The sequence below is a fragment of the Hydractinia symbiolongicarpus genome, chromosome 12 (assembly GCF_029227915.1).
Source record: "Hydractinia symbiolongicarpus strain clone_291-10 chromosome 12, HSymV2.1, whole genome shotgun sequence".
NCBI classification, from domain to species: Eukaryota; Metazoa; Cnidaria; class Hydrozoa; order Anthoathecata; family Hydractiniidae; genus Hydractinia; species Hydractinia symbiolongicarpus.
Genome location: NC_079886.1, coordinates 16,096,821 through 16,120,682, shown reverse-complemented (window position 1 = coordinate 16,120,682; position 23,862 = coordinate 16,096,821). Strand labels below are relative to the sequence as shown.

The following is a 23,862-nucleotide window of genomic DNA, read 5'->3' as shown; positions in this document are numbered from 1 at the left end:
ATGATAGACAAATTAGGCGAAATTTATCTCCTAACTAGGCTATCAGCACTAAATTTGCTTATTGCGAAGCAATTGAGCTTTGCGAGCGAAGCGAGCGAAGCGAAATTGCGGAGCACGTTTGCTACACGCGAAGTAAACCAAGAGAATTATTGAGATTCTCAAAATTTCGATAGAAAAAAAATCATATAAAATCAGCGTAAAGAAATAGGACTGATATTTTTGCACATAAAGCTAGGGTATTTTTTTTTCTAATAAAACAAATAAGTTTGGACCGAGGGGTTAAAGTAAAAGTTTAGTAAAAAATGCAATAAGTACGGCTCGTACCCCCCCACCCCCGGATTTTGACCCCCCCCCCCCCCCCCGTCTTTTGGTCCGGATTATACGTCCGCCGAACTTGAACACACAAAGAGGAATATGCCGTGAACAAGAAACGGTAGTCGGCATTTTAGACACGTATATTTTACAGACCCAAAATATGCCTTATTTCTTTGTATTATAGCTAATTATGGTATAAATAATTAATTAATTACTTTGCAATTTTGCTTCTAATACTATTATAGTTGTATTTTAATGAAACATAATAGTATTAAAACGGTTTTCTTCTTTTGAAAAAATTTATTGCTAGTCCTGTTTCTAATCGACTTTACTTGTGTATTTTAAGCTTTTTTGTTGCTGTACTTTTTCTGGAGATTTTAGTTGGATTGGAAAGCTCCTGTGTAAGGTACCCATTCCTAAAGAAAAATTGAAGTAATTTGTACAATTAAAACGCGCCGAGCTGTGTTTTATTTTATTGTTTCTAAGAGGATGTAAGAATACAATATTATCAATTTTAATTGGCTTTATCCAAATCAAGGTAAGGCTTAATCACACAAAAGGTAGCTAGCTAGAGCTCAGTTTTGTATAAAAGAATTGAAAGTAATTTGTAGAATACATATGGAGAAGCTGTATTACTACCTAACTGATAGCCAGATATAGGAAAACCTGTAGCTAGGGCGCAGACAAAACAAATAGCTCTGGGCGCTAGAGTGAGCTGACCAACCGTTTTTTATCATTTTTATATAAGTAACCTGTTTCAGTAATTAAAAAAATATCCACTTTTGCTATCAAACCAACAGCAATGTAATTGTCAATAGGAATTAGTTTTCCGTACACCCTCCCTGAGAACAAGGTTTAAAACGACATTAAAACATTAAAACTGTCATTAAACAGAACTTCAAGGATGCCCAAGCCGCACCACGTCCTCTAAACCGCGTGGGCATCTTCGAAACTGCTTGTAATTTTAGAACAAGGGTGCTGATAAGCTGCATACGCTGTATAACGTGCAGGCGTTTTTGGGCAAGTTTAGCGTTTTGCAAAAAAATTGAAGTATTCACCCGAAAAAACCTGCATAGACCATAAAGTAAACTATGTGGTAGTAAAGTTCTTAAAAGAACTGTTTTTGATGGTTTTTAATAAAATTTACTTGATAAATAACTTTTAATTTTTATTAACTTCTTTCTCTTAAAGCATCTTTTTCCAACTATCGTCCACAAGGTATGTTACAAGAAATTGAATTTTGAAAATGCTCCAAGCAAGTTCGGGAAAGTGCGGGCGGTTTTGGAAGACAATCACTAATTTAATTGGAAAAGTTGCCCGAACTCGCCCTTATATATGTGGCTGTTTGCAGCTTATTGACACCCTCTTATTTTAGAATATTCTCAGGAATAATAGACCAAGAGAAATTACATCACAGTTTTTGGCCACCGCCCACGTATGTTTGAGAACAACCCACATAACAAAGTTCATTATTTTTTAAATTATTTGTGTAAAAATTACTATTTCATTCACGATAAACCATTTGCCAGTCATTTTATTCGCCCAACAAAGAATCCTATCCAAGGTGCTTTTCTATTAGTGCTGAATTTAATAATTGACATGGTTCAGCATAGTTTTTAAAAGGGTCTGATTGCAAAATATGATTGCCAAAGTTCAGCACTTGTAATATTTGTGTATTTGTGTACTCAGCTTCTAAAACACACACAAGAGACATTATAATTTCCTCTGGGTGATTACATTAATGTTGGTTGAAAAAAAACCGAATGATGAGAAGCATATGTTTTTAAATGGGTCTAGGACAATAAACTTATTTAATTTCCCTTGGCCTTGCATCAATCAAATTCTGAAAAAATAAACACTTCTAAAATTATTTTGTCAGATTTGGAAACTGTTGGTATGGTTGGAACTTTGCGTATAAAATTAGTAAAGTTGCCAAATTGTTTAGTTTTTTTCTTTTATACTTTTCCGAATTAGCCTTAATTATTTATAAGATGAAAAACAGTGCTTTCAATTCCATTGACTTGGCCATCCCTTAAAGGCACTGGAAGCTTCACTATATGAAAATGTTTTCTTTTTCTTTTAGATTGTGTACAATGGGAGTGAGTGATGTAATCTTCTAATGCGTGTGGTGAAAAGAAGGCGAATCCGTTATTGTTTTTCTGCCCAAATTTGAAGCTATTTAATAAATCTTGATAAAGTTAAAAAACTGTTTTGATTTGTTTGTTTTTGTTTTAATTGTTTCCCGTGAGTTTTCGAAATTCGTTCCAGCAGATTCTGTGGCTTCTACTGCCGGTATTTTTACGTGAAAAAAATACTGTTTTGTTGTGAGGTCATTTACGAAATCGTTAACGTTAGGACCAACTTCTGCGGGTAGTACAACTCGATTTATCACATATCTTTCGGAAAACTGCTAAAAGTGTAATTTTGTATTGCGCTCTTTACTTTTACCATTCTGTGGGAAAAGGCGGTACAAAATTTTAACACGCGTTATTCGTTTTTGTTAGTTTCGCGTAATCTAATTTTCTCGCACATTTTGAAAAGAATATCCAACGCACATCAAATACTCGCGCAGTCTATTCGCAAAAAAACTGTTTTTGAGCAACGAATTGTTCCGCAGAGCGTTCATTTTCCTACCTCGTCCCCAGGGTTCTTCTATGTGATATTTAATTTTGATGTATTTCGGAAGATGTTAGCGCCAATTAAACAAGAAGCGCTAGGGACAAAGTATTGGATAGTTTAATTTTGCTTGCAACTTGCGAAATGCTTCGCAACCTTTTTTTTAATTTCTAGTTACAGCCTTCTGGTTCGTGGTCGCACCGATCTTTAAGGTTAAAAATGATCTAACAAACCTCCCACGGACGTAGAAGTATTATTTTCGTAAATGTTATGGTGTGTTTTAAAGATATTGCTTTTAGTTTGTTATACCACTGATCCGCATGTACACAACGTTTTTTTCCGGCGTGTTTTAAAAAACCGCCCAAATAGACTATTTTGATTTAAAAAAAGATGGCGGATGGGATAAACGCTAGTTAGGCTATGATGTCCTAATTACGCTATCATAGACTAAATAAGCTATTTGGACAATCTCGCCCCGGACCTTGTTCTAGTCACAGAGATATAATTTCTAGTCGATTGGAAACGAGTTTAGTTGGTGGGCACGCTTTCATGTATAACTTTTATATCCGCCATGCAAATTCTATGAAATTTCACCTAAGCAAAGATGACTAAGTCAGAAAGTAGTACAGTAAAAATAATCGCGCGACCAACAAAGATTGCGAAGATATCGTCGATTAAAAATTTCCATCTCCTAAATAGACTATTCTCTCTAAGTTAAGCTATTAAAAATCTCCTAATTTAGCTACTAGCTTATTTAGGAGAAATAGTCTAATTTGCAGTTGTCCCTAACTGAATTTCCCTCACATGTGTCTTGGGTTAACCCAGGGCTATGGTAACATTCACTTGCCCATGTTGAATCGCCGTCAAAAGGAATCGAACCCTGGTCTCCCGCACAGAGTGCGAGAGCTATAACCACTAATCTATGGCGCCACAAATTAGGCTATTTAGTCTACGATGGTTTTTGCTGCCTATCTCTCTGTTCTATTCTGTTGCATAGTCACAACAATTTTATAAGCTAAAAACATTTTATAAAACCTCCCTTTGATAGCCCAAATATATTTTTCTTTATTATTAGCATTGTCAGAAGATATAGCGTATACAGACCAAAGTATGCAAACGTCTTAATTCCATAGGTTCACCTTTCTCTTTTACTGGCAACAATGGATTGCTATGACATGATATTCTGAACCTTACGTCTGTGATGTATATACCATGTACCATTTTCACCAGCACAGAAAATTATGTGCATTTTACAGAACAGACAGCCTAAACTTTGATGAGAAGATCACAGAAAATTGTTGCGTGTTGGGGGTATGACATTTTAATCTATCATTATCCTTGTAATCATTCATTAAATATCAAACAAACCAAGGAATGGCTCATAATAGTCAAAACCATAAAGTGATATGGCAAACAGAGTTGTCAGATCATCACTAGATATGTTTGTTTAGATAACCACGTAATTATGCCGTCATTAAAAATATGTTGTGTTCGGGTCCTCCGACCGACCCACTTTTGGTAATAAAAACCCGAGTCGGTAAGTCGGAAAAAAAAGGGAAAAAAACTTCATGAGATATTTTTCAAAAAGAAAAATGTTTTTGCCAGAACATGCAAAATTGACAAAAACTCGCGAAAAATTAATTTAATTTTGCTTACTCTGACCTAAAAATCCCGGGAAAAAATACGCCCAACCGCCTGCCTGACTCATTTTTGCTGGGTCTTCAGGACGCGAACACAACATATTTTTATGGTGGCTTTAGGTTGGTATAAGCTATAGATGTAACACATGTGATGTGTTACAACTATTTTGTTTTGCAGCCATGAAGAAAAGGGCTTCTAGAAAAGGGCTAAATTTTTCGCAGCATATTTTCAACATAGCTGCACATAGCCTAACTGGTCTATTTCTTGCCTACTTTAAAAGTCGATTCAAAGATTTTCTGCACATAATTTTAGTCGCGAGAAGCAAACTATAGCAAACTCGAAAAAAATGACTTATGAGCAACAAAAGTTTTAAAAAAAGATTGGACTGGTTGTCAAGATAATCGTAAAAAAAATAAATCTAGATAGAAGATGCTCTTCTAACTATTTAGTCTATGGAAAATCTCCCAACTGAGCTACCATCCTAATTTGGCATGATAGTCTAATTTGCGGATGCCTATGGCTCGTTTAATTATACCGTTTGCCTTTGTTGCACACAAGCAAGTACTGTGAAAGTATAGTAGCAAAAATGTGTACGTATTTTTGGTGTACTCGTACACGCAGTATACTTGACAGACAGTATACTCATCACGTACTCATGAAATACCCACAGGAGAAATTACTCTTTCCCATAATTTAATACTTGTGTATAGTTACTCGCAATCAGCACTGTATCATTATTTTCTTTTTAATAAATCATAGTTATACACAATAACAGAAAGCTCTGGTAGAAATAGATATGTCTATGCAGTATTTGTTTGGCAGTGATAGTGAAAACAGTGAGGACGAAAAGAAACCATCTGTTGGTATAAAAGATGAACAAGATGAACTGCCATCTACACAAGCTCATATGAATGAATTGTTTGGAGAATCTGATGAAGACAAACAAAATAGTAAGTTTCTTTAATTCAAATACAATCTGATGTTCTAGAACAACTGTTATAAACAACCACTATGGTCAGCAATCACACCATCCTTATTCAAAGAAGGTACTTATAGGATCATGTGCTTCTCTGGGATGGCTAAATGATTTAAAGATTTTCTAATGATCTTAATAACCTATTGATTACTATATATATTAATTATTTCATAAAGCAGGTTAAAATACAAAAGCAGCTAAAAGTTGGTGTGGACCTATACAGCGAAATATTAAAAATTAACTAAAAATCGTAAGTAATAAGAACGACTCATGTATAGGAGTATAGAAGGTTGTAGAGCCTAATGTAAGCTAAAATTGCAAAACGAGAGGACTAGTTCAGGACTTGTTGCATGCTAGAAAAAACAATAATTAATAAATATGATGAACAATATAGCTATGAAGGCAAAATACATGATACAATAAAAATTGTATATATATATAAGTAAAAAAGTTAGAAGTTTAAACAATCAAATCAAGAGAAAATCTTCCTCGATATTATAAGTATTATATTCAAAAAAATAGATGTTTCAATTTGTACTTTCTTCACATGGAATCTTGAGCGAATGCTTTCATCAATGTTATTGTAATAGATATTGTGCATCAAGCACAATAACCAGCGTTTGTACACATGTGAAATGGAGTGCCACCATCCAGCTGAATGAAAACAATCACTAGTCAGAAGATTATTAGGCAGGCGATAGATAACATGAGCCACTTGAGCATGTATACTTCATTAAGTATTTCAAGCATTTTTGGAGAACAATTTCCCCAAACAGAAATATTATAGGTGACGGTATTACTGCTTTGTAATAGAAACTTGGGAGTGTTGCTCTGTCTAAAGCTATAGCATCCGACAACTGTGATTTGGTTCTTGGTAATAACATTTCCCTTTTGATCTGTCAATAAAAACATTTTGTTTGTTCTGGAATTTCCACAAAATTCATTAATGCTGTGCCAGAATTCTTTACTTGAGGGTTTAAGACCATGAAATTTCTTTTTCCAGTAAGCTGATTCAGCTAAACGAACTATTCTTGTGCAGTAATCCCTGCATCTTTTGTAATCACTCCACTCTTTGGATCCTTTGGGTGTTGTTTGGGCTGTTTTTCAATAGTTTATACTGAAGATTCATTTGTTTTCTGATCATTTAATGTGACACCACATGTTACAACCATCACATTGAATAGAACGATGAGATATTGCAACAGCTTTTTCACAGATTGGACATTTTGTAGCCATTTTCGCAATAACTTCTGGGAGTATCTCAGACTAAGTTGTCTCCACACCTGGCTTTCATCTTTAAGGTGCTTCATGAACTTATTTTTTTCCACACCTACATGATCTTGAACTCAGGGACTTAAACTCAAGGACCTAGAAATAGTGTAAGTTTTTTTATCTTCTGAAACGAGTGGGTCGTCCAGCTTGAGGAGTTTGACTAAATTTAGTCTTAAATGGCTCTTACTTACCCATGCACAAGATGATGTTAGTTTACGTCTACCCGTTTTTAAGTTACTTGGCCTTTATAGTTATATTAGTGCAATGCAATACTATAACTATACAAGACGTATGATATACGCAAACAACCTCGCGAATAAAGTTTACAAAAAGCTGTCTATCAAATTGGGATTTTTGTTACGAAGTTAGACACGACATATTTTACTATTCAGATACCAAATAATATTTGTTACACACTTATTTTTCAAAATTGATTTGTGAGACCTTCCTGAACGGAAAATTCCTCGAACTTTTAATTTTCGATGGGTCCGTCTTGGGTGAACCGACTCAAAATTTGCGAAATTCATTAATTCAGTTAATTCTGCCTACATTCACTTTTAAAAAGTTTGGTGGAAACACCTTTATTTACTAGTTAGTTAAACAAGTGTTTTGAACACTTGTCTTATCTTTTTAAAAAAGAAAAAAGAAAAAAAAAGTAAAAATAGTTACCAAGATGAGATTCGAACACACGACGACTCCCGTGTCGGTGCTCAGAGAGGCAAAAATTTCCATTCTTGTAGGACACATTTGCGTTTTAATACAAGCTCACGAGCTTGTTATAATAATCTATAATAATACTCATATACATTATGGATGTCAAACTCTAAAGTGTGGATAAAACAAATATATGCAATAATCTATATAATCTATATAATAATATGCTAAGTGTGTCCGTCTCTGTGTCTGTGACAGGCAAAGTGGATGTGTTCATTTTCCTTTCATGTTGCCGAAAAAGTTATGTCTCAAATGTTAAATTTTCTGACGTTAAGGCGCGATGTCAATAACACTACTTTAACGTCCATATCCTATATTAAAAAAATGAAGCCATTACAATGCACTGAAAACTTTGAGGCCAAATAATTTGGAAACGAGGTGGTGACGTCAATAATTTTTCACCGCGTGGGTAACTAGGGACCACCTAGGACCAATTTGGGTAATTTTCCCAAACCTGGGTCCCCAAAACCATTTCGGAATGGGTGGAATTGACGTCATCAAAAAACTTCAAACCCTAATATCTCTGCAACCGTTTGTCAAAAGTACATGATCCTATACATTTTCTTGATCAGTGTTTTAAGAGGGCAACGGGTATACAAATTTCATAAAATATTTTTTTTGCATATTTATTCGTTTCTGCTGACGTCAGCAAAATTTTTTGGTGTTTGTCCAAAACAAATGATCCTATACATTATTTTAATCAGCTATTCAAGCTCTACACAATGGAGGCAACAAGGAAACAAATTTCGAGGAAAAAATATTTTGTCTCTTGACAGATCCTTGCTGACGTTATCAAAATTTAAAACCGTTTCGAAATGGGTGGAATTGACGTCACCAAAAACTTCAAACCCTAATATCTCTTCGTCGAAAACACATGTTCTATACATTTTCTTGATCAGCGTTCTATCCTCTATTTATTACAGGCAACGAATGAACTAATTTTTACTAAATGATTATTGTATCTGTATTGCTGACGTCAGCTAAACATCTAAAAAACCTATTTTTTCATTGCCCTTCTGCCTAAGTGGATTTTTCCACGAGCTTTATCGACTAGTATATATAAATAAGTAAACAACTTATCAGAAGCAACATTTTTTATCAAGACACAAATTTACTATTTTTTATTGCTATATCTTATAAAAATAAGGACACTATTTACCGCAAAGATTTTATGTGGTAAATCAAATCAACTACAATCTTCTATACAATATAAAATTAAAAAAAACATAAATTTATTTTGATGAAAAAGCTAACATGATACAGCGTTTCTTACGTTTCCTAGCTTTAGGTAATAAATATGTCTAAAAAACTTGTACATTTATGCAAAATGTGTAAGAATACAGTTTCATCAGTTCAAAAAAGTTTAAAAATTTCCTATCAAAAAGATCGATTTACAGCAAATTAAAAGTGCATAATATAGGTTAAATTATGAATATCAAATATACGTAGAGAACTTTTTTAAGATTTTTTTGATTTAATATTTGTACCTAATGCTTTTAAACTTTTATTACTGCCATTTAGCTTGGAATATAAAACTCACTAAAGCTATGAAATAATAACAGCTGTTGTAGACTTTATGTTCAAATACGTTTCTGAGCTGCTATATTCTGCTGTTTATTTTCGTTTTCTTTCGTTTTGTTTTAGAAGAAAACAGTGGAAGCAGTAGTGAAGACAGTGATGACGATGATGACAATGATAACGTAGCTCAACCGTCAGCATTAAATGCTCAAAATGATGGAGCTGACAACTCCGATGTGAGTTTAATCAATTTCACATTCTCAGTCTGAGAAATTATAATTTTGTCAAAGTTGACTCAAATTTAAAGATGGTCAAAAGTTTTCTAGTCATCAACGAATGGAGTACCTATATATGTAATTATACAGATTTTTTGTTAGTGTGAATTAAATCTCTTTGAAGTCATGTTTTTATGTTGTTTTAATTTTTTCTGGTGTCTCGCTTTATGTATAAGAGATTTGCGAAAAACTGTTAGTGAGAAAGGGCTAAATTGGTTGCAAACAATGCCGACCTTGTAACACAGTGCTCTCAGTACAGAATGCATCTATGCCAGTATGACTTCAAACTTTGTTTATATTTTTTTTTTAGTTAGACTTCAGTGGTAATGAAAATGAAGAGGCTGGCCCAAATGTTAAAAAAGAACAGATGGAAGTGAAAAATGACGACAATGGGGATGGTAATGATGACGATGACGATAACAAAGTATTACCAACCACACAGGATTTATTTGGTGAAGAACTCGATGTATCTTCAGATGAAGAACCTCGTGAGGTTTGATTTTTTTTCTATGTGGTTTTGATAAAAGTGTCTATAGAGCCCCACAAGACAGACATTACCACTATGAAATTTGCGTTTAAATTTGCAGGGACCTTTGTTGATTACAGTGGGAATAGGAACTTGAAGAAGCTATACCCTGTGTAAATAATCGTAATAATGATATTTTAGTAGTAGCATAACAGCTCCACTTTTTAAGGAACCGGCAAAACAATCGAACAAACCAGAACCGAGAGAAAGAGAGGAACGCCCTCCTACCCCTGAAAAAGAAGACGAAGAAGAGGAAGGCTTGTCTATAGCCATTGAATTACCACGATGCAACATATCACTAGGGAAGGAATTGTACTTCATCAAGCTGCCCAACTTTTTAAGCGTGGACACAAAACCATTCGACTCCCAATTTTATGAGGATGAAATTGATGATGATGAGATTATGGATGAGGAGGGCAGAACCCGATTAAAATTGAAGGTGGGTTTTCTACATTTTGCGAATGAAAAACGCTCTTTACAAGTCTTTCTTAAATGTTCCAGCAGTAATTGTAGGTCAAAGTAATGAATAATTTAGAAAAATTGTTGCGGTACACACTCAATTCATTGATTAGTAACACGGAAGGAATTACCACTAGTCAAATATTAGCTAGTTGAATGTGACAAATTAATTGTTTGTATTCTCTTTGATCTATAATGATCCTAAATATTAGTGTCGGGTTGATTCCTATCCTCGTTATTATAACGAAGTTTGTGGTGAAGTTTGTGACGAAACGTCACTGTGACTGTGGCAGTAATCTCATCAAGATAGACATTTATTTGTGGTGGGATAATTTTCATTAAGAATACTCTAGTTCAATGATTGTTTGAAATTGTTGTCCGGCGCAATGCAATTGATTAAAAAAGTCTAAAAAAGGATTTTCAGTTGATCTACTGTATGCGTCTATATGTATGTTATTTTCTAGGTCGAAAACACAATTCGTTGGAGGTACTCTAAGGACAAAGATGGAAACGATATCAAAGAAAGTAACTGTCGTTTCGTTCGGTGGTCGGATGGTTCCATCTCTATGCACCTGGGAAACGAAGTGTTTGACGTGTTTAAGATGCCTATCCAAGGAGAACAAAATCATCTTTTTGTACAACAGGTATTTTTTTGCATTTTTGGCGTTGTTCGTCTTCCACGATGTAGAGTTCGCTATGCAATCTGGAAATTTATATTTTATGTAAAATGCAATGAAATATTACCAGGGGACTTTCAGCTTGTGATTATATAATGCATGTTATCCAGTCTCCCCTTGTGAGCTTTCGGTTTTAACTATATTTCATTTGTCGTCGGTGTAAAATATTTTATGCTTTTAAATGACTGTTTACATATTATTTAGTGTAAGGGGATAGAAGATTCTGATTTTGTACCGTAAACAGGGAAACTTATTAGCTACGCCTAATACATGCGAACTGTACTTTCATCTGTGACTGTGAGCGTGCTATCTGGGCGATGTAAACTACAGGGCGCTAGATCATGCATAAAATTGTTGTTTAATAGTTATTAAGTACACAAATATTAAACCAAAATAAGAGAGTTTAAGATCAACGTCAGGAAAAGAATAGGACAAGTTCCGTTAACTCTGTATACTCACCTGACCGTCATTGTAATGTTGTGTCTTGTGTTATGTAGGGTACTGGCTTACAAGCACAAGCTGTGTTTAAAAACAAGCTCTCATTCCGTCCACATTCCACCTCTAGTCAAACACATCGAAAAATGACAATGTCTATTGCTGAGAGGATGGCAAAAGCGCAAAAAATCAAAATGATGCCTGCGATGGAGTGTGATCCAGAAACTCAGCGTGTATCGATGATAAAGGTAGGAATGCTTCGGTTTATTATCAATATGATTTATATTTGACTACTTCAGAAATAAATATATTCAATTTTGTAATAGGTAGGTCCTGCGAAACAAATTTATTATTTTCCTTGAATTTCCCTATTTTCCCGTTAAACTGTTGCCCCAAATGACTGAGACTAAACTATAATTTTAATCGCATATATCTTATTAGGGAAACACACCGGGAAAAATGAAAAAATTTGTGAATCGGTGACTAAAATTTCCACCGACTAAAAGTTCCTCTCGCTAACTTATTCACTGACTAATAATTTTATCTGATTAACCTTAACTCGACTAAAGGCCGGCGCAAATGCATCAAAACTTTCATCAAAATCCACCAAACTGCGCCGGCCTTAAATGTAACGGAAAGCTTTTCTACCATCTTATTTTTTATTGGAATGTTTCAATATTGTTCCTACTTAAGTCAATCCACTAGTTTTTATAATAACTAATAAATATTGATGATTACAAGACTCCAATTGGTGAGAAGAAAAATATTAAATAATATTTTCCTTCTCAACGATTGCTATTTATTTTTCTTCATTTTGCCCGATTCCCTGATTTTACACGTACTTGAAAAGTACGTACGTACTACGTCACTGTTTAGCTTAATTATTCTTATTACTTTAATCTATACAGAAATATATAAACGGGCCTTTTTATTCCAGAAAGAAGATGAGCGTCTTCGCGCAGCCAATCGTCGTGAAAGCATGCAGAGGCGCATGCGTGAAAAGCGACATTTGAAAGGACTTAGTACAAATTACCTTGAAGACGACGACGATGAAGACTTAGATGAAAACTTGTCAGCTCTGAAAACTAAGTATGGAAAAGACATTAAAAGTAAGTGTTTGCAAAGTCTGATAAGTGCTGCTCGCCCACACTCGTCAAAAGTTCGTTGTACTCTACACCCAATTTACCCTTGTTATGGTGTCCTCAGATGGCATCTATTTTTGTAACAGCAGTGTAAAAATAGCCGGTGATTAATTAATAATAATGGGTGCTTTAGTGTCAATCGGGCTCAAAATGAACGATTTGTTGTTGTGTACTCAAATATTATAAGTCTAAAAGTTCATTCCTTACTACATTCTCACCGTTCTGACACATCTTTTGCTTCTATGGTGGATAGGACAATCATAGATTTCAGCAAGGCTCATTGTAGCCTTACTATGTAAGGAAATTCGTGTCATTACCAAACCTCGTTAAATCCATGCCATAGATTTCGCTCTTTTTGTTTGAGGAAAACATTATCTAAAGAACTTTAAATGCAAAATATTTTAATGTTTTTGGCCGTTTTAGAAGATCGATCTGGCCACGTATAAGCTAATTTATTTAAGCACGTCAGGACAAATATCAAGAATTTTTTAGCTCTTCTGAACCCAGGGCTAACTTTGATTCACACTTGCGGGGCGAAACTAACGTTTATGTCTTTATGTTAATCTCGATTTTGTTGTGCCTAACCTTCTTAATTTAAAAAATACGTTGCTAACTTGTCAGATCGAAATATTACGACTTAAAGAACGATTGGATAACTAAATATATTACCATGATAGTTCTCTGATCAAAAGGGTCACACGCAGCTTTATTTCGAATCTTCCCTACAGTAATTAATTTCTTTGTACTACTAATGCGAGAGAAACCTGTTTATAAAAAAAACCGCGGGTTCGACCGTCCTTAAAATTCCCAGGAATTTGCTCATCTCAACAAAGTTAATACGAATATATTGCATTTGCTTTTTCGCAGCGCGTCTTTTTCTCGTAGACAGAGAGACAGAATACGGCTATTATTCAGCCTTTCTAAGACGCACTCGGCAAAGGCCGAAGTGTTAGTAAAACAGGCAGGCAAACAGCATTTCGCATCGGCAATTTTTGACCGCGGTGAAAGAAGTTGAAATAGAGAGGCTGTTATTCATAGGGATAGAGATGTATCTGAAAGAACTGTTGTTTATTGCTTTCTACATGCTATAACACATCTTTTACAGGCGCTAGAAACAAACCGTTCAGTGACATATACAGCGACGAGGGTAGTGATTACGAAGAACAGAGCAAACTGGAGAACGCTAAACTTGATATCGACAGTGATGAAGACGATGAAGAGATAAAACGTAAGCGGGAAGAACTGGCTAAAAAGAAGAAATCAGCAAGGAAAGTGATCGATGAAAGTGATGATGAAAGCGATTAAACAACAAATTGGTTTCGCATCCCCCTGATGAAGTTCAGCTGCATTAGGCATGAACGAAATGCCACACGTGTTACCCGATTCCTCGAAACCGAGTGAAAATGAAATAACAAAAAGAAGAAAATAAAACAATAAAGACATAACTTCGCTGCAGTTGTAGAGTATATCATTATGTTAAATATGCTGCAAAATTTCATCTTAGTCAGCGTTGATTATACTTTTTAGGGGTGTTTATTGATTCACAACACACCCTTAAGAATGTTTAGCAGACCAATTGGTATTATTATGAAGGAAAAAGAAAAGTGTGAAATATAAAATTCTGTAGCTTAAATTAGAGATTTAATAACGACAATTTAATAGCGACAAATTTTTCAACAATATTTTGAAAACAGTTATTTTACAAAGTCATGTGATATTTATTTACAATGTCACAACTATCTACACTTCATATTTGCATTTAGCATACTTACGGTAATATACACATATAAATTTTCCATCTACACGCCAGTTCTGAACGTCACAAATTTGAAACGCTTCACATCATCAAAGGGTTTATAGTTTACTATCAAATTTCTCAAGGCTGCATTTTGTTATTTCCTACATCATTCCGCCCTGAATCTCGTTAGTTTTATTTTTGGCTCGATTTTCAGAGTGGTTCAAAGTCCGTCTATGTCCGAATCATAACGGCAGGCAATGCTCAAACAATTTTTTTTTCGACAAATATGTTTTCTTCCGCAATACGATCTATTGTTCTTTTCCAAAACAAAAGACTTGTAGTTTGTTCTGACACAGGCTCCCAATAAAGCAGAGCATGAGAAGCTAAATAATCAGGACCAGGCCCCTCGTTGTGATATTCTTTAAGATAACGAAACGAGTCGTACATAATCGCGTGATAGGATTTCGTTAACTCGCTGTAGTTCCACCAATAATTGTCAACAATTTGATAACTGTCAAGACTTGACTTTGTCTTTTCATCTCCGCTATGCCTTAAACCTAAACAACAAATATGCACTTTGGTTTAAAAAAAAGGACTCTATATATCCGGAGCGCTGTCACAGGGGTTTCAAGCTAAGTTCGATTAAAAAATACTTGAGGCGATAATACTACTTTTAAAGGCTTTCTATGTCAAACATTTTTGCCAGTACGAAAGTGGTTTAACCTTCGTTAATTCGAGATAAAAAATTATCACCTTTAATTTTGCAATACATTTTTAGCAGTTTTCCTGAGTGGAATATAAAAAGAGAACAAGAATCACCGCCATTCCTGGGTCGCACTTTTGGAAGTTGTCTTAAAACAAGATAAACATTTTATTTTACCTGCAGAAGGACATAACAGCACGCCATAGATAGGATCAAGCGCCCCGTTTTGAATATCTATATGATCTGCAATCACTTTTCCTGCTCTTAATTGTTGCCTGCTTCCCCAATAATTTTCACTGACATTTTCAATACAAGGAAAGGCTAAAACGATATAAGACAACATGTTCCTATTTTTCATATCATAACTAACGGCCCCAATTTTGTACCCAAACTGCTATTATGATTACAACAAAGCAGTCACGTAACAACATTTGGGTGCAAACATTTTGATTTTTTGTCTGTCACAAAAATCGTTGAAAACAATTGATATGTTTATTTAGTAACGCTGGAGATGAGCGTAACAATTTTAACTAGTTTCCAGGCTCCTTTAACTGGGGGAGTACAAATTCGTGACAAATGCAAAAAAGTCTAGATGATGACGTAGTGTAACGAATATGTGATAATGAAACTTACTTCTTCGCTCTAAAAATCTTTTCAAGAAAACTGCAAATTCATTTCTCAGTCTTTTGTTACAACCTCGTCCATTTTCGCTTCGCTTTTTCCTCAGTTGAGCGATCGAGTAAAGACACTGTCGGATGTCTTCGTCGTATTTTCTGATTCTCGATGCTTCAGCATGTACCAAAACATGATATAAAAGTTTGAGAAGATTTCCAAGACTGGGCGATGTCACATGTTCATTTAATGGGTATTCCTAAATAAAGAAAATTTACGACAATTTTTTAAGTGTTTTTTTCATTTTTTAAACACTCTGAATTATTCCTTAGAGGCATAGCGCAACCGCTACCTTTTAGTGTTCTGTCTACAAGAATTCAAAAAGGTGTCGTATATAGCTCTGGCAAAAGTCAGTTATCATTATTTGCGCAACATATCTTTACAGTAGGAATAAATATGTAATAACTGTGCGAATTTGCCACAACAGAGAGAAAAACCTTACAGGAATCCAATACGGGTAACAAGTAAATGGAACAGTAAAATAACGCAACCTCCTGCCTAGTTTTTTTATATTCAAATGGAATCTGTTGAAATATAACTGACAAGTTCTAAGGACGAGGTTGGGCAATCTGCAATAATAGACGACTTTCCGTGTGACGTAATGTTTTTGCGTTGGACATGCGCACTCATTCCTGTATTTTTTTATCTCAATGCCTTTTTAATCTCGTGCTTCCAAACACTCCGTATGAATATGGTCACATTGTCTAATTTTTTTACCTTAAGATTGCGTGTGGATGTACAAACCCCGCAAAGTTTGTAAACAATTGCAAGTTAATTTTGGTTAATATTTTCTGTTCTTTGAAAGTGGGACTTGCAGAGGGAGTCCTAAATGTTTTTTCATGTCTTTTAAGTTATGCATGCGTGCAAGGTGGCGAACGTACACGTTACGGTCTAACAGCGTACACGAAATAAGAAATAGTATCCTAGACAAGAAAAAAAATATCCAAAGACTTATATGATTTAAATACATGATGCGCGATTACGAATCAGAGCCTAATTTAAAAAATCTCTCATGGATAAGATGCGCATTAACACTGGATTTGCATGCATAAAGTTGCCGTGAACGAAGGTGCCCGCCAATTTATGTGGCACCCACGAAACCTTGTGTACATAAAATCTTAATTCACAAAGGCTTGTACAGACAACACAGTCAGTTAATCAAGATCCAAGGTTCAGCTTGTAACAGGTTATTCACAACCTACCTTTGTGTCATAATAACTTATTTTTCTTCTCTTTACTTGTTTTTCTCCCTCTTCAGTTTTTTCTTCACCATAAAACTCAGTATTTACCATTGACTTGCAATATTCTACAATATCTTTTTGTTGCGTGTTGTGACCCATATAATATTAAAAAGGCGATGCTACTTTCCTGTGAAGTCTTCCAATTAGTGTGCTATGTGTTTTCACTCCCTTGATGTATACAAAACTAAGTTAACTTCGTGATATACTCACGTTTAATAAACTACACAAATCAATGATATTTACTTTGCACTTACCTAAAACATGCGTCATTCATTCGCTTTGTTTATTGACGTCATTTTCAATATTGTGCCAATAATGAACACGCGAGTGTTAAATAAAGTGCAGCTTGTTCACTAATCCTTTCTTTAGTTTGCTAAACACGACTATATTAAACGGATTTAGGAGTTAGGTTGTGTAGTTTTTTTTTTCACGTTGAAGAAACTGCTGTATAAATATATGTTACACGTAACAGTGCGAAAATTTTCTGCTGATTCGTAAAAATCAACAAAACAAAAGAATAACTATTTTTTTATATCTCTATGTGTATGGAACTTCGACGCATTTCTAACATTATTGATACAATATTAGCACGAATTTGAAACAGGAATCTCAGCTGGCGATACTTGGCCGCGTTTTCATAATAACAAGTTCTTACCTCATTTGTCTTCATTCTCGCGCCTCCTGTTTTATTTTGTTGTTGACCAGTATTTTTCACACCTGAGTTTGGCCTCCGTGGAAGCTCACCTAGCAGGTGCAAATTTTAATATAATGGCGTGCCACTGTCAGTTAATAGCTAGCACAATCACTCGATAATTGGTTTGAGGCCGATTTCTTCAGACAACTTCCCACGCTAAATTTTGCTTATCTGCAAAATACTTTTGCCAAACTTTCTAACATTTCCGCACACTGTTAGTTGACATTTTGTCTGTTCAAAATTGAAGAAGCAACCTCGTTTACAGGACCATCTTCTATTTTTCAAAAAAGTGAAAAAAGAAAAACTATGGAGTACAAAATGAACAAAAAAATAATGCATGGCTAACGTTTTTTCAACAATGTACAATACAAATCACCTAACAAGCCCTGGGCACGAGGTCGATGGTTAACTATTTGTTTAGATTACTGTGGAAAGTTTATCATTTCTTGAACATGATAGTTTAGTAGGCGACGCTTCGGGAGATCCTTTTCCCATCATCGGGCAAAGTATTTATATAATTGCAGAGGATCGAAATTCATAAAAATTAACCAATCAGAAACGAGCTGATAATTACAGTTAATTTCGGACCTAGATGTAGGTAACTACTTCTTCTGTAGGGCTGGTAACCAAATCTCAGGAAGTTGATACGAGATGCTGTTTATGTGTTTGTTACGTGCTACACTGTTGATGAGGGTTACAAGGATTGAGATTATGAATGGCCTGTATAGGATCGAGGACATTGCGGCTATTGTCGACAGCCAAGCGCAAGATAAGATCAAGCTTTTTGTCCTGAAAAATGGACTCTGCAGACTCCGTGTCAGCGATGGCTATACGGTGGTTATTAACAGACCGTTGCAGGAGCTTTTAGGCCTGCCCTACGATCCCGCAAAAAAATTTTATACGAAGGGCGACTATGATGTCATATATAAAACCGACGTTTAGCATAGGTTGATACTTATTTACCTACAATTTAATGAAGACAACTGCTTTTTGGATGGCAAAAAATCTAAGGTTCTGGCCTTGCTTCCTACCAAAAAGTTAAACGCCTGGGGAGATATGTTAACCTGGACCTTTGACAGTCCTGTTTAATGCCCATTAAAAGGCTCCACAGTTTATGCTGACAGACGTCTACCATCACGAGAAGAACGTCACTTTTTTTCACATCACACTGCGCATTCTCATAGAATAAAGATGAGCGATATCAGCAAACTTTATCCGAGTTTGCTGAGTGCAACCGCGCAAGGCTCCAATCAGGATGAGGGACAGGTTTATAGGCTCAAGAAGATCAAGCAAATCGAACATTACCTAAGGGATGAAATAAAGGAGCGGAATAGATTGGCGAAAAAATTTAAAATGCACAACACGTGGGTCAGGATGTGCGACCGTGGTCTGCTTGGCGTAAGTGTGATCACGTCGGGGCTTGGGATAGGAGCTATGGTCTCGGGTATGGGGGTAGCCTTGGCTTGTGCCATGGGGGACTCGCGATTGCCGCCGGAATAGGGCAAGCCGGTCTTCGGAACGCCTCAAAACGGTTGCGCGTTAAGTCTAAAAAGCATGAGGGCATAAGACTGCTTGCCGAGGCCAAATTGAACAGTATCGTTGACCTGATCAGCAAGGTAATGGAAAATAGTGTGATCAGTGACCACTAGTATAGTCTAATTAGCCTTATAAAGAAAGGTATATGCTGTTGAAGGAGCGAATGCGGCAGAGATTTATTCGTATTGTGAATGCTATCAATGAACAGGAGAGGGCCCAGTTGGTTGCCAAAGGCAGAGAGGAAGGGAAAGATGAAATTAACTTGAATTAACTTGAAAAATTAACCCTTCGATTTTGGACCAGATTTGACTATATTTCGCAATCCAATCCGGATACTCATCAAAATCCAGCTCATTACCGGTGACGCATTTGCATTATACTTGCTCACCCCATGTGGGGACCAGATTTTCGGTGTTTTCACCCTCAAGGCCACCACAAGGTCCTGTGTATGATACCCCACCACGTATCGTTTGTCCTTACCTCCATTGGCAGACCTGGCTTCTGATACCGTTAGGTATTCCACATTAATATCGTTGATGTCTGTAAACGTAGCGGCAAAATTGTAGAATAGTTTTGGATTAACAAGCTCATTCTCAAATTGAAGCATCTTTTTTTATTGTAATTCAAACGACTTAAGAGAATTCCATGTCATTGTACATACACAGCCACCCCCGTTGTAGATTATGTATTCTTAGTAACAGTACCAACATAGGATTTTACAGCCCACTTCAAACCTTCTCCCGCATCTACATCGGTTATATTCATTCAGTATACGTTCGCAGTCCTTACATCCATTTATTTCCAAGTCATCAAGACGATCCTCTAGGTCCTGAATCCTCCGTTCATTATCCTAACCGCACCGACATTTCGTACGCGCTGTCATACACCTTTCGCTCTTCCACATAAGCCAGACAGCACGCATTACTACAAAAGTAGCCCTCGTACACATACCCGTCGTCGTCATATTCACCCATATGAGCAGCCATCTTTTCCATCACATAAAAAAATCCAGATTCCGTCTTATGTTTTGTACTAACCTGCGGCGGATTGTATCTCATGGGACACCTGACGATATCGTACAGTTCCATAGAGCACCAGTAACAGAGTACCATTTTATATATCATTCCAACAGGGTCCGGGGATTACAATGAGAGTTCACATCATCCCACAGCTTTTTCTGTAAGATAACGTTTTCAGGTCAACCCCCAATACTTTTTGAGGCCTAACTTTTCATCCTCCGAAAAGCACCAATCGAAGACCCTATCCGGATGCCAGGCTAATGGAAGAAGATCCCCTTAATCCAGGCCTTTCTCATCTTCCTGTAATAGCAGGCCTCGAGTAGTTCGAGCCCCTCATTCTCAACTATATCCCATATGTCATTGGTGATAAACCAGTCCGGGACATGTCTAAGCGCGCGGGGATTCCTTGCAACAACCTTATTACACATGTTTTGTGTCTTGAACTGATCCGGCACATACTCCAGCATATAAGCCCTCCATTCGACAGCCTTATTGCACATGTCCTGCGTCCTGAACCGGTCGGGACATGCCTTAGCATGCGGAGATCTCTTTCAACAACCTTATTACACATGTCCCGCGTCTTGAGCCGGTCCGGTACATACTCAATTAGCCATGAACCCCCCTCAATAGCCTTATTGCACATGTATCGTGTCCTGAACCGATCCGGTATATACCTGAATATGGGGGAATTATTTTCGAAAGCCTAGTTGCACATGTATCGTGTCTTAAACCGATCCGGTATGTACCTGAATATGTAGGAATTATTTTCAAACTCCTTATTACATGTCTTGTGTTTTGAATTTTGATGTTACATATTTAAAAATAAATGTCTTCTCCCTAATGACTGTATCCATTCTCTTTATTATATAGAATTTTTTTGTTTGTCAGAGGATTTTATCTTACTCAAAATTAACGCATCTTTATTGCGCATGCGTTGATGATTAATATCATTAGGGAATTACCTCTGCGCTAGAATTTTAACTCATTTGCTGTATGATAGGGACTTTGTTCTACTCAACACCGCATGGTACCGTATGGTATTGGATTATCAGGGATTTGTTGTGCTTGATTGTAGCGTGCGCGTGCGCCTGCGCCAGAAGTAACATTTCCCTATCTCTGCCTTTTGTCACAATGCAGATTTGCAAAAAAAAAACGGTTTATGAAATTGAAAGTGAGTCAAAATCTTACATTGAAGTGTATTCATAGTGTATTGTTTGCGTTTTCCCTGGAATTTATAATGAACACGCACTTTCTGAAACTGAAACATCTTTCTCAAAAAAAGTAAACGCTCAGAGATTTAAGTAGCACACTGCTTTTAGAAGGAAAAAATAGAGTGAGCCGGACAGGAATGTTCGCTTTCGGAACCAAATATGGTAGCTGCAAGTCGCGGGGAGAGAATTCTTGTAGATTTTTCCTACGGGATTGTTTCTAATTGTTTCTAGTTTCATTACACAGTTTTATATTCCCAAACTTTAACCAAATTATGACATCATCATCATAAAATGTGACTTAGGTTGATAACAATAACAAAGTCATTAAGTTTGTAAACAAAACAACAAACTAGGAATGTAAGAAGAACATTTTTAACACGATACAATAACATTTACGAAACGTAAATATAAATAATATTGATGAGAATTTTTTATCTTTTTTTTGCACATAAGGGTTATTTAATTCGTCCAAGTCTAAAATACATATTTACAGAATATTTTTTGTCATTGTATTATTATTAATATTTCTTTAAATACCATTCTTAAATTAACGTATAGTTCCCACTTGATTGGATGGAATTAAAGTTGGATCTGGTGTGTATAAATTGCCTTGAGCGTGTGGACTGACTGGATACATGTAGATTTGATGAGAGTTGGATGGACCTAGGAAATAACAACTCGTTAAAGAGGGCGAGCTAATAATACATGAATACAGTAACAAACTTATACACATTCTAAGCAATAATATCTTACATCATAGAGATTTCTATGTTGCCACAAATAAAGTTATAACGAGGAGTAAAAATTTAAGTGCTCTTGAAAACTGCCTGCCCCAAGCCTATCCCGCCTCTACACAAAACATGAAAATAATTAATACAAGACTCACATGCTGATACGTATGATGGAGGTGCTGTCTTCATTGCATCATTGTAAGGTGGTGGTAACAATGCTCCAGGATATGCCATGCTAGGCTGTTGAATAGCACGACCCCCTGTTTCGGCAACAATCATTCCTGACACCTGTTGCTGTTGGAGGAGCCTTCTCTTGCGGAAGTATAAACAAAATATGAGAAGAATCAGCAACAATATTGCCACAATGAACCTGAATGGAGAGGTGAAGATGTATTTATATGTAAAAATATAATAACCGCTGGCCAACGTTGTATTTAGACATATTAAAATACGAAGAGATATAGTGAATCTATGCAAAAAACATTTGTATGTAATAAATATCAGTTTTACTTACCAAAAATACCATAAGGACCAAACGGAAGAATATCTGCAACATTCATTGTTTCCACAACAGTATTTATTGTATCCACATCTAACATATCAAAAAGAAACAAAATAAATACATATACAAACACACACAAAATAATTTTAAGTAAAAAGCTACTCACGTGTATTCACAGTAATCTGCAGACACCTAGAACGAAATAATTAGAAGTATAGATAAAGTTTTTATTCAACAGCTCATTTTTTGTTTCTAGCTACAGTAGTTTAGAGAGGTTTATCGGATCAGAAAAAAATCATGTGAAAAGTTAAAGCTTACCAACTGACCCATCGTGCTAAGAAAAATGGTCCCTAACAAAGCATAATATTCTTTTTGAATAAATCCAATGCGGTTTCCTAAAGTCATTCTTGATTGTACCGAGAAAAAACACTTTTCTGATTAGCTATAAAACCTCGTTGTTGATATGTTGACTTTTTGAAATATGAAAGAGCTAGTAATATTTTGATTATAAAACCGTCAACCGGTAAGTTGAAATAATGACCGACAGTCTTTCCTGACTGGAACTAGAGTTCGATATATTGGACTTCATTTCGGAAGTTTCTAGATGTAAATTAAAATGACGTGATATAGGAAAGTTATCCAGGGATACTTTCAGACGGAAGGTAGAAACCATACTTAACCTTAGTAGAAACCAGGCAAAAAGAAATATAAACAAGAAGCCCTGTGGCTGAAAGATTTCTGCCATTAGCAATAATCTGAAAAAGTACTGAACTTTGAAGAGGACTGGGGAAACAAAATCATTGTATATTCTAAAATTTTAAAATTCAATTTCTGATTATTATTGTAACTGTAAATCATAGCTAACTTAACTTACATAAACTTCATTTCTCTATAGGAACAATTTTAAAAGAAAAATAATAATCCTGAAAATTGATGAACAATAAAAACAAAATAAGAACAACGGCAAGGCTGAAAATTTATCTATTTTCTCTTTTTCTCTGAAAAACAGCTAGGAAAATATCTTTAAAGGTGACAACATTTTTATATTTTTTTTTTACATAATCAGTTAGGAAAGTTTATTTTCAGACTACATATTCTTATTTTTTTCTTTTATGACACATTGTCACGATTTTATAGCTATAAATCTTTCACCAAAAATATTCAGCCTCAACAATTCCTCTAAATTAAAATTCTTGAATAATTAGCTTTAGTCTACGTTCTTGCAAAATTGTACAGAGGGAAATGACGT

At 35.6% G+C, this 23,862-nt stretch overlaps 3 protein-coding genes and 1 long non-coding RNA gene across 5 annotated transcripts; 2 read left to right on the top strand and 2 right to left on the bottom strand.

The window, feature by feature from the left end:
- Positions 1–363: 363 nt before the first annotated feature.
- LOC130621868 (uncharacterized) lies at positions 364–2,629 on the top strand. The gene is made up of 2 exons (XR_008980949.1): positions 364–806; positions 2,399–2,629. It is a non-coding gene; the product is annotated as an uncharacterized LOC130621868 (long non-coding RNA).
- A 2,686-nt stretch (positions 2,630–5,315) lies between these two features.
- LOC130621866 (RNA polymerase-associated protein LEO1-like) lies at positions 5,316–14,073 on the top strand. Of its 2 annotated transcripts, none has more exons than XM_057437225.1 (8): positions 5,316–5,522; positions 9,182–9,288; positions 9,638–9,820; positions 10,023–10,292; positions 10,777–10,956; positions 11,487–11,672; positions 12,362–12,533; positions 13,672–14,073. In XM_057437225.1, the coding sequence occupies exons 1-8, from the start codon at positions 5,369–5,371 to the stop codon at positions 13,869–13,871; spliced, it is 1,452 nt and encodes a 483-aa protein (XP_057293208.1). In that variant the 5' UTR covers positions 5,316–5,368; the 3' UTR covers positions 13,872–14,073. The 2 variants fall into 2 exon arrangements, with proteins under 2 accessions (XP_057293208.1, XP_057293207.1); XM_057437224.1 differs by having other exon boundaries at positions 9,179–9,288.
- A 147-nt stretch (positions 14,074–14,220) lies between these two features.
- Positions 14,221–17,129, bottom strand: LOC130621867 (uncharacterized). Its single transcript, XM_057437226.1, has 4 exons — positions 16,882–17,129; positions 15,641–15,878; positions 15,185–15,328; positions 14,221–14,861 (listed from the first exon to the last, which is right to left on the bottom strand). The coding sequence occupies exons 1-4, from the start codon at positions 17,017–17,019 to the stop codon at positions 14,566–14,568; spliced, it is 816 nt and encodes a 271-aa protein (XP_057293209.1). The 5' UTR covers positions 17,020–17,129; the 3' UTR covers positions 14,221–14,565.
- Positions 17,130–21,208: 4,079 nt separating this feature from the next.
- LOC130622073 (vesicular, overexpressed in cancer, prosurvival protein 1-like) lies at positions 21,209–23,227 on the bottom strand. The gene is made up of 5 exons (XM_057437467.1): positions 22,932–23,227; positions 22,780–22,805; positions 22,626–22,703; positions 22,267–22,481; positions 21,209–22,043 (listed from the first exon to the last, which is right to left on the bottom strand). Exons 1-5 carry the CDS (start codon positions 23,016–23,018, stop codon positions 21,928–21,930), a joined length of 522 nt encoding a protein of 173 aa, XP_057293450.1. The 5' UTR covers positions 23,019–23,227; the 3' UTR covers positions 21,209–21,927.
- Positions 23,228–23,862: the final 635 nt, after the last annotated feature.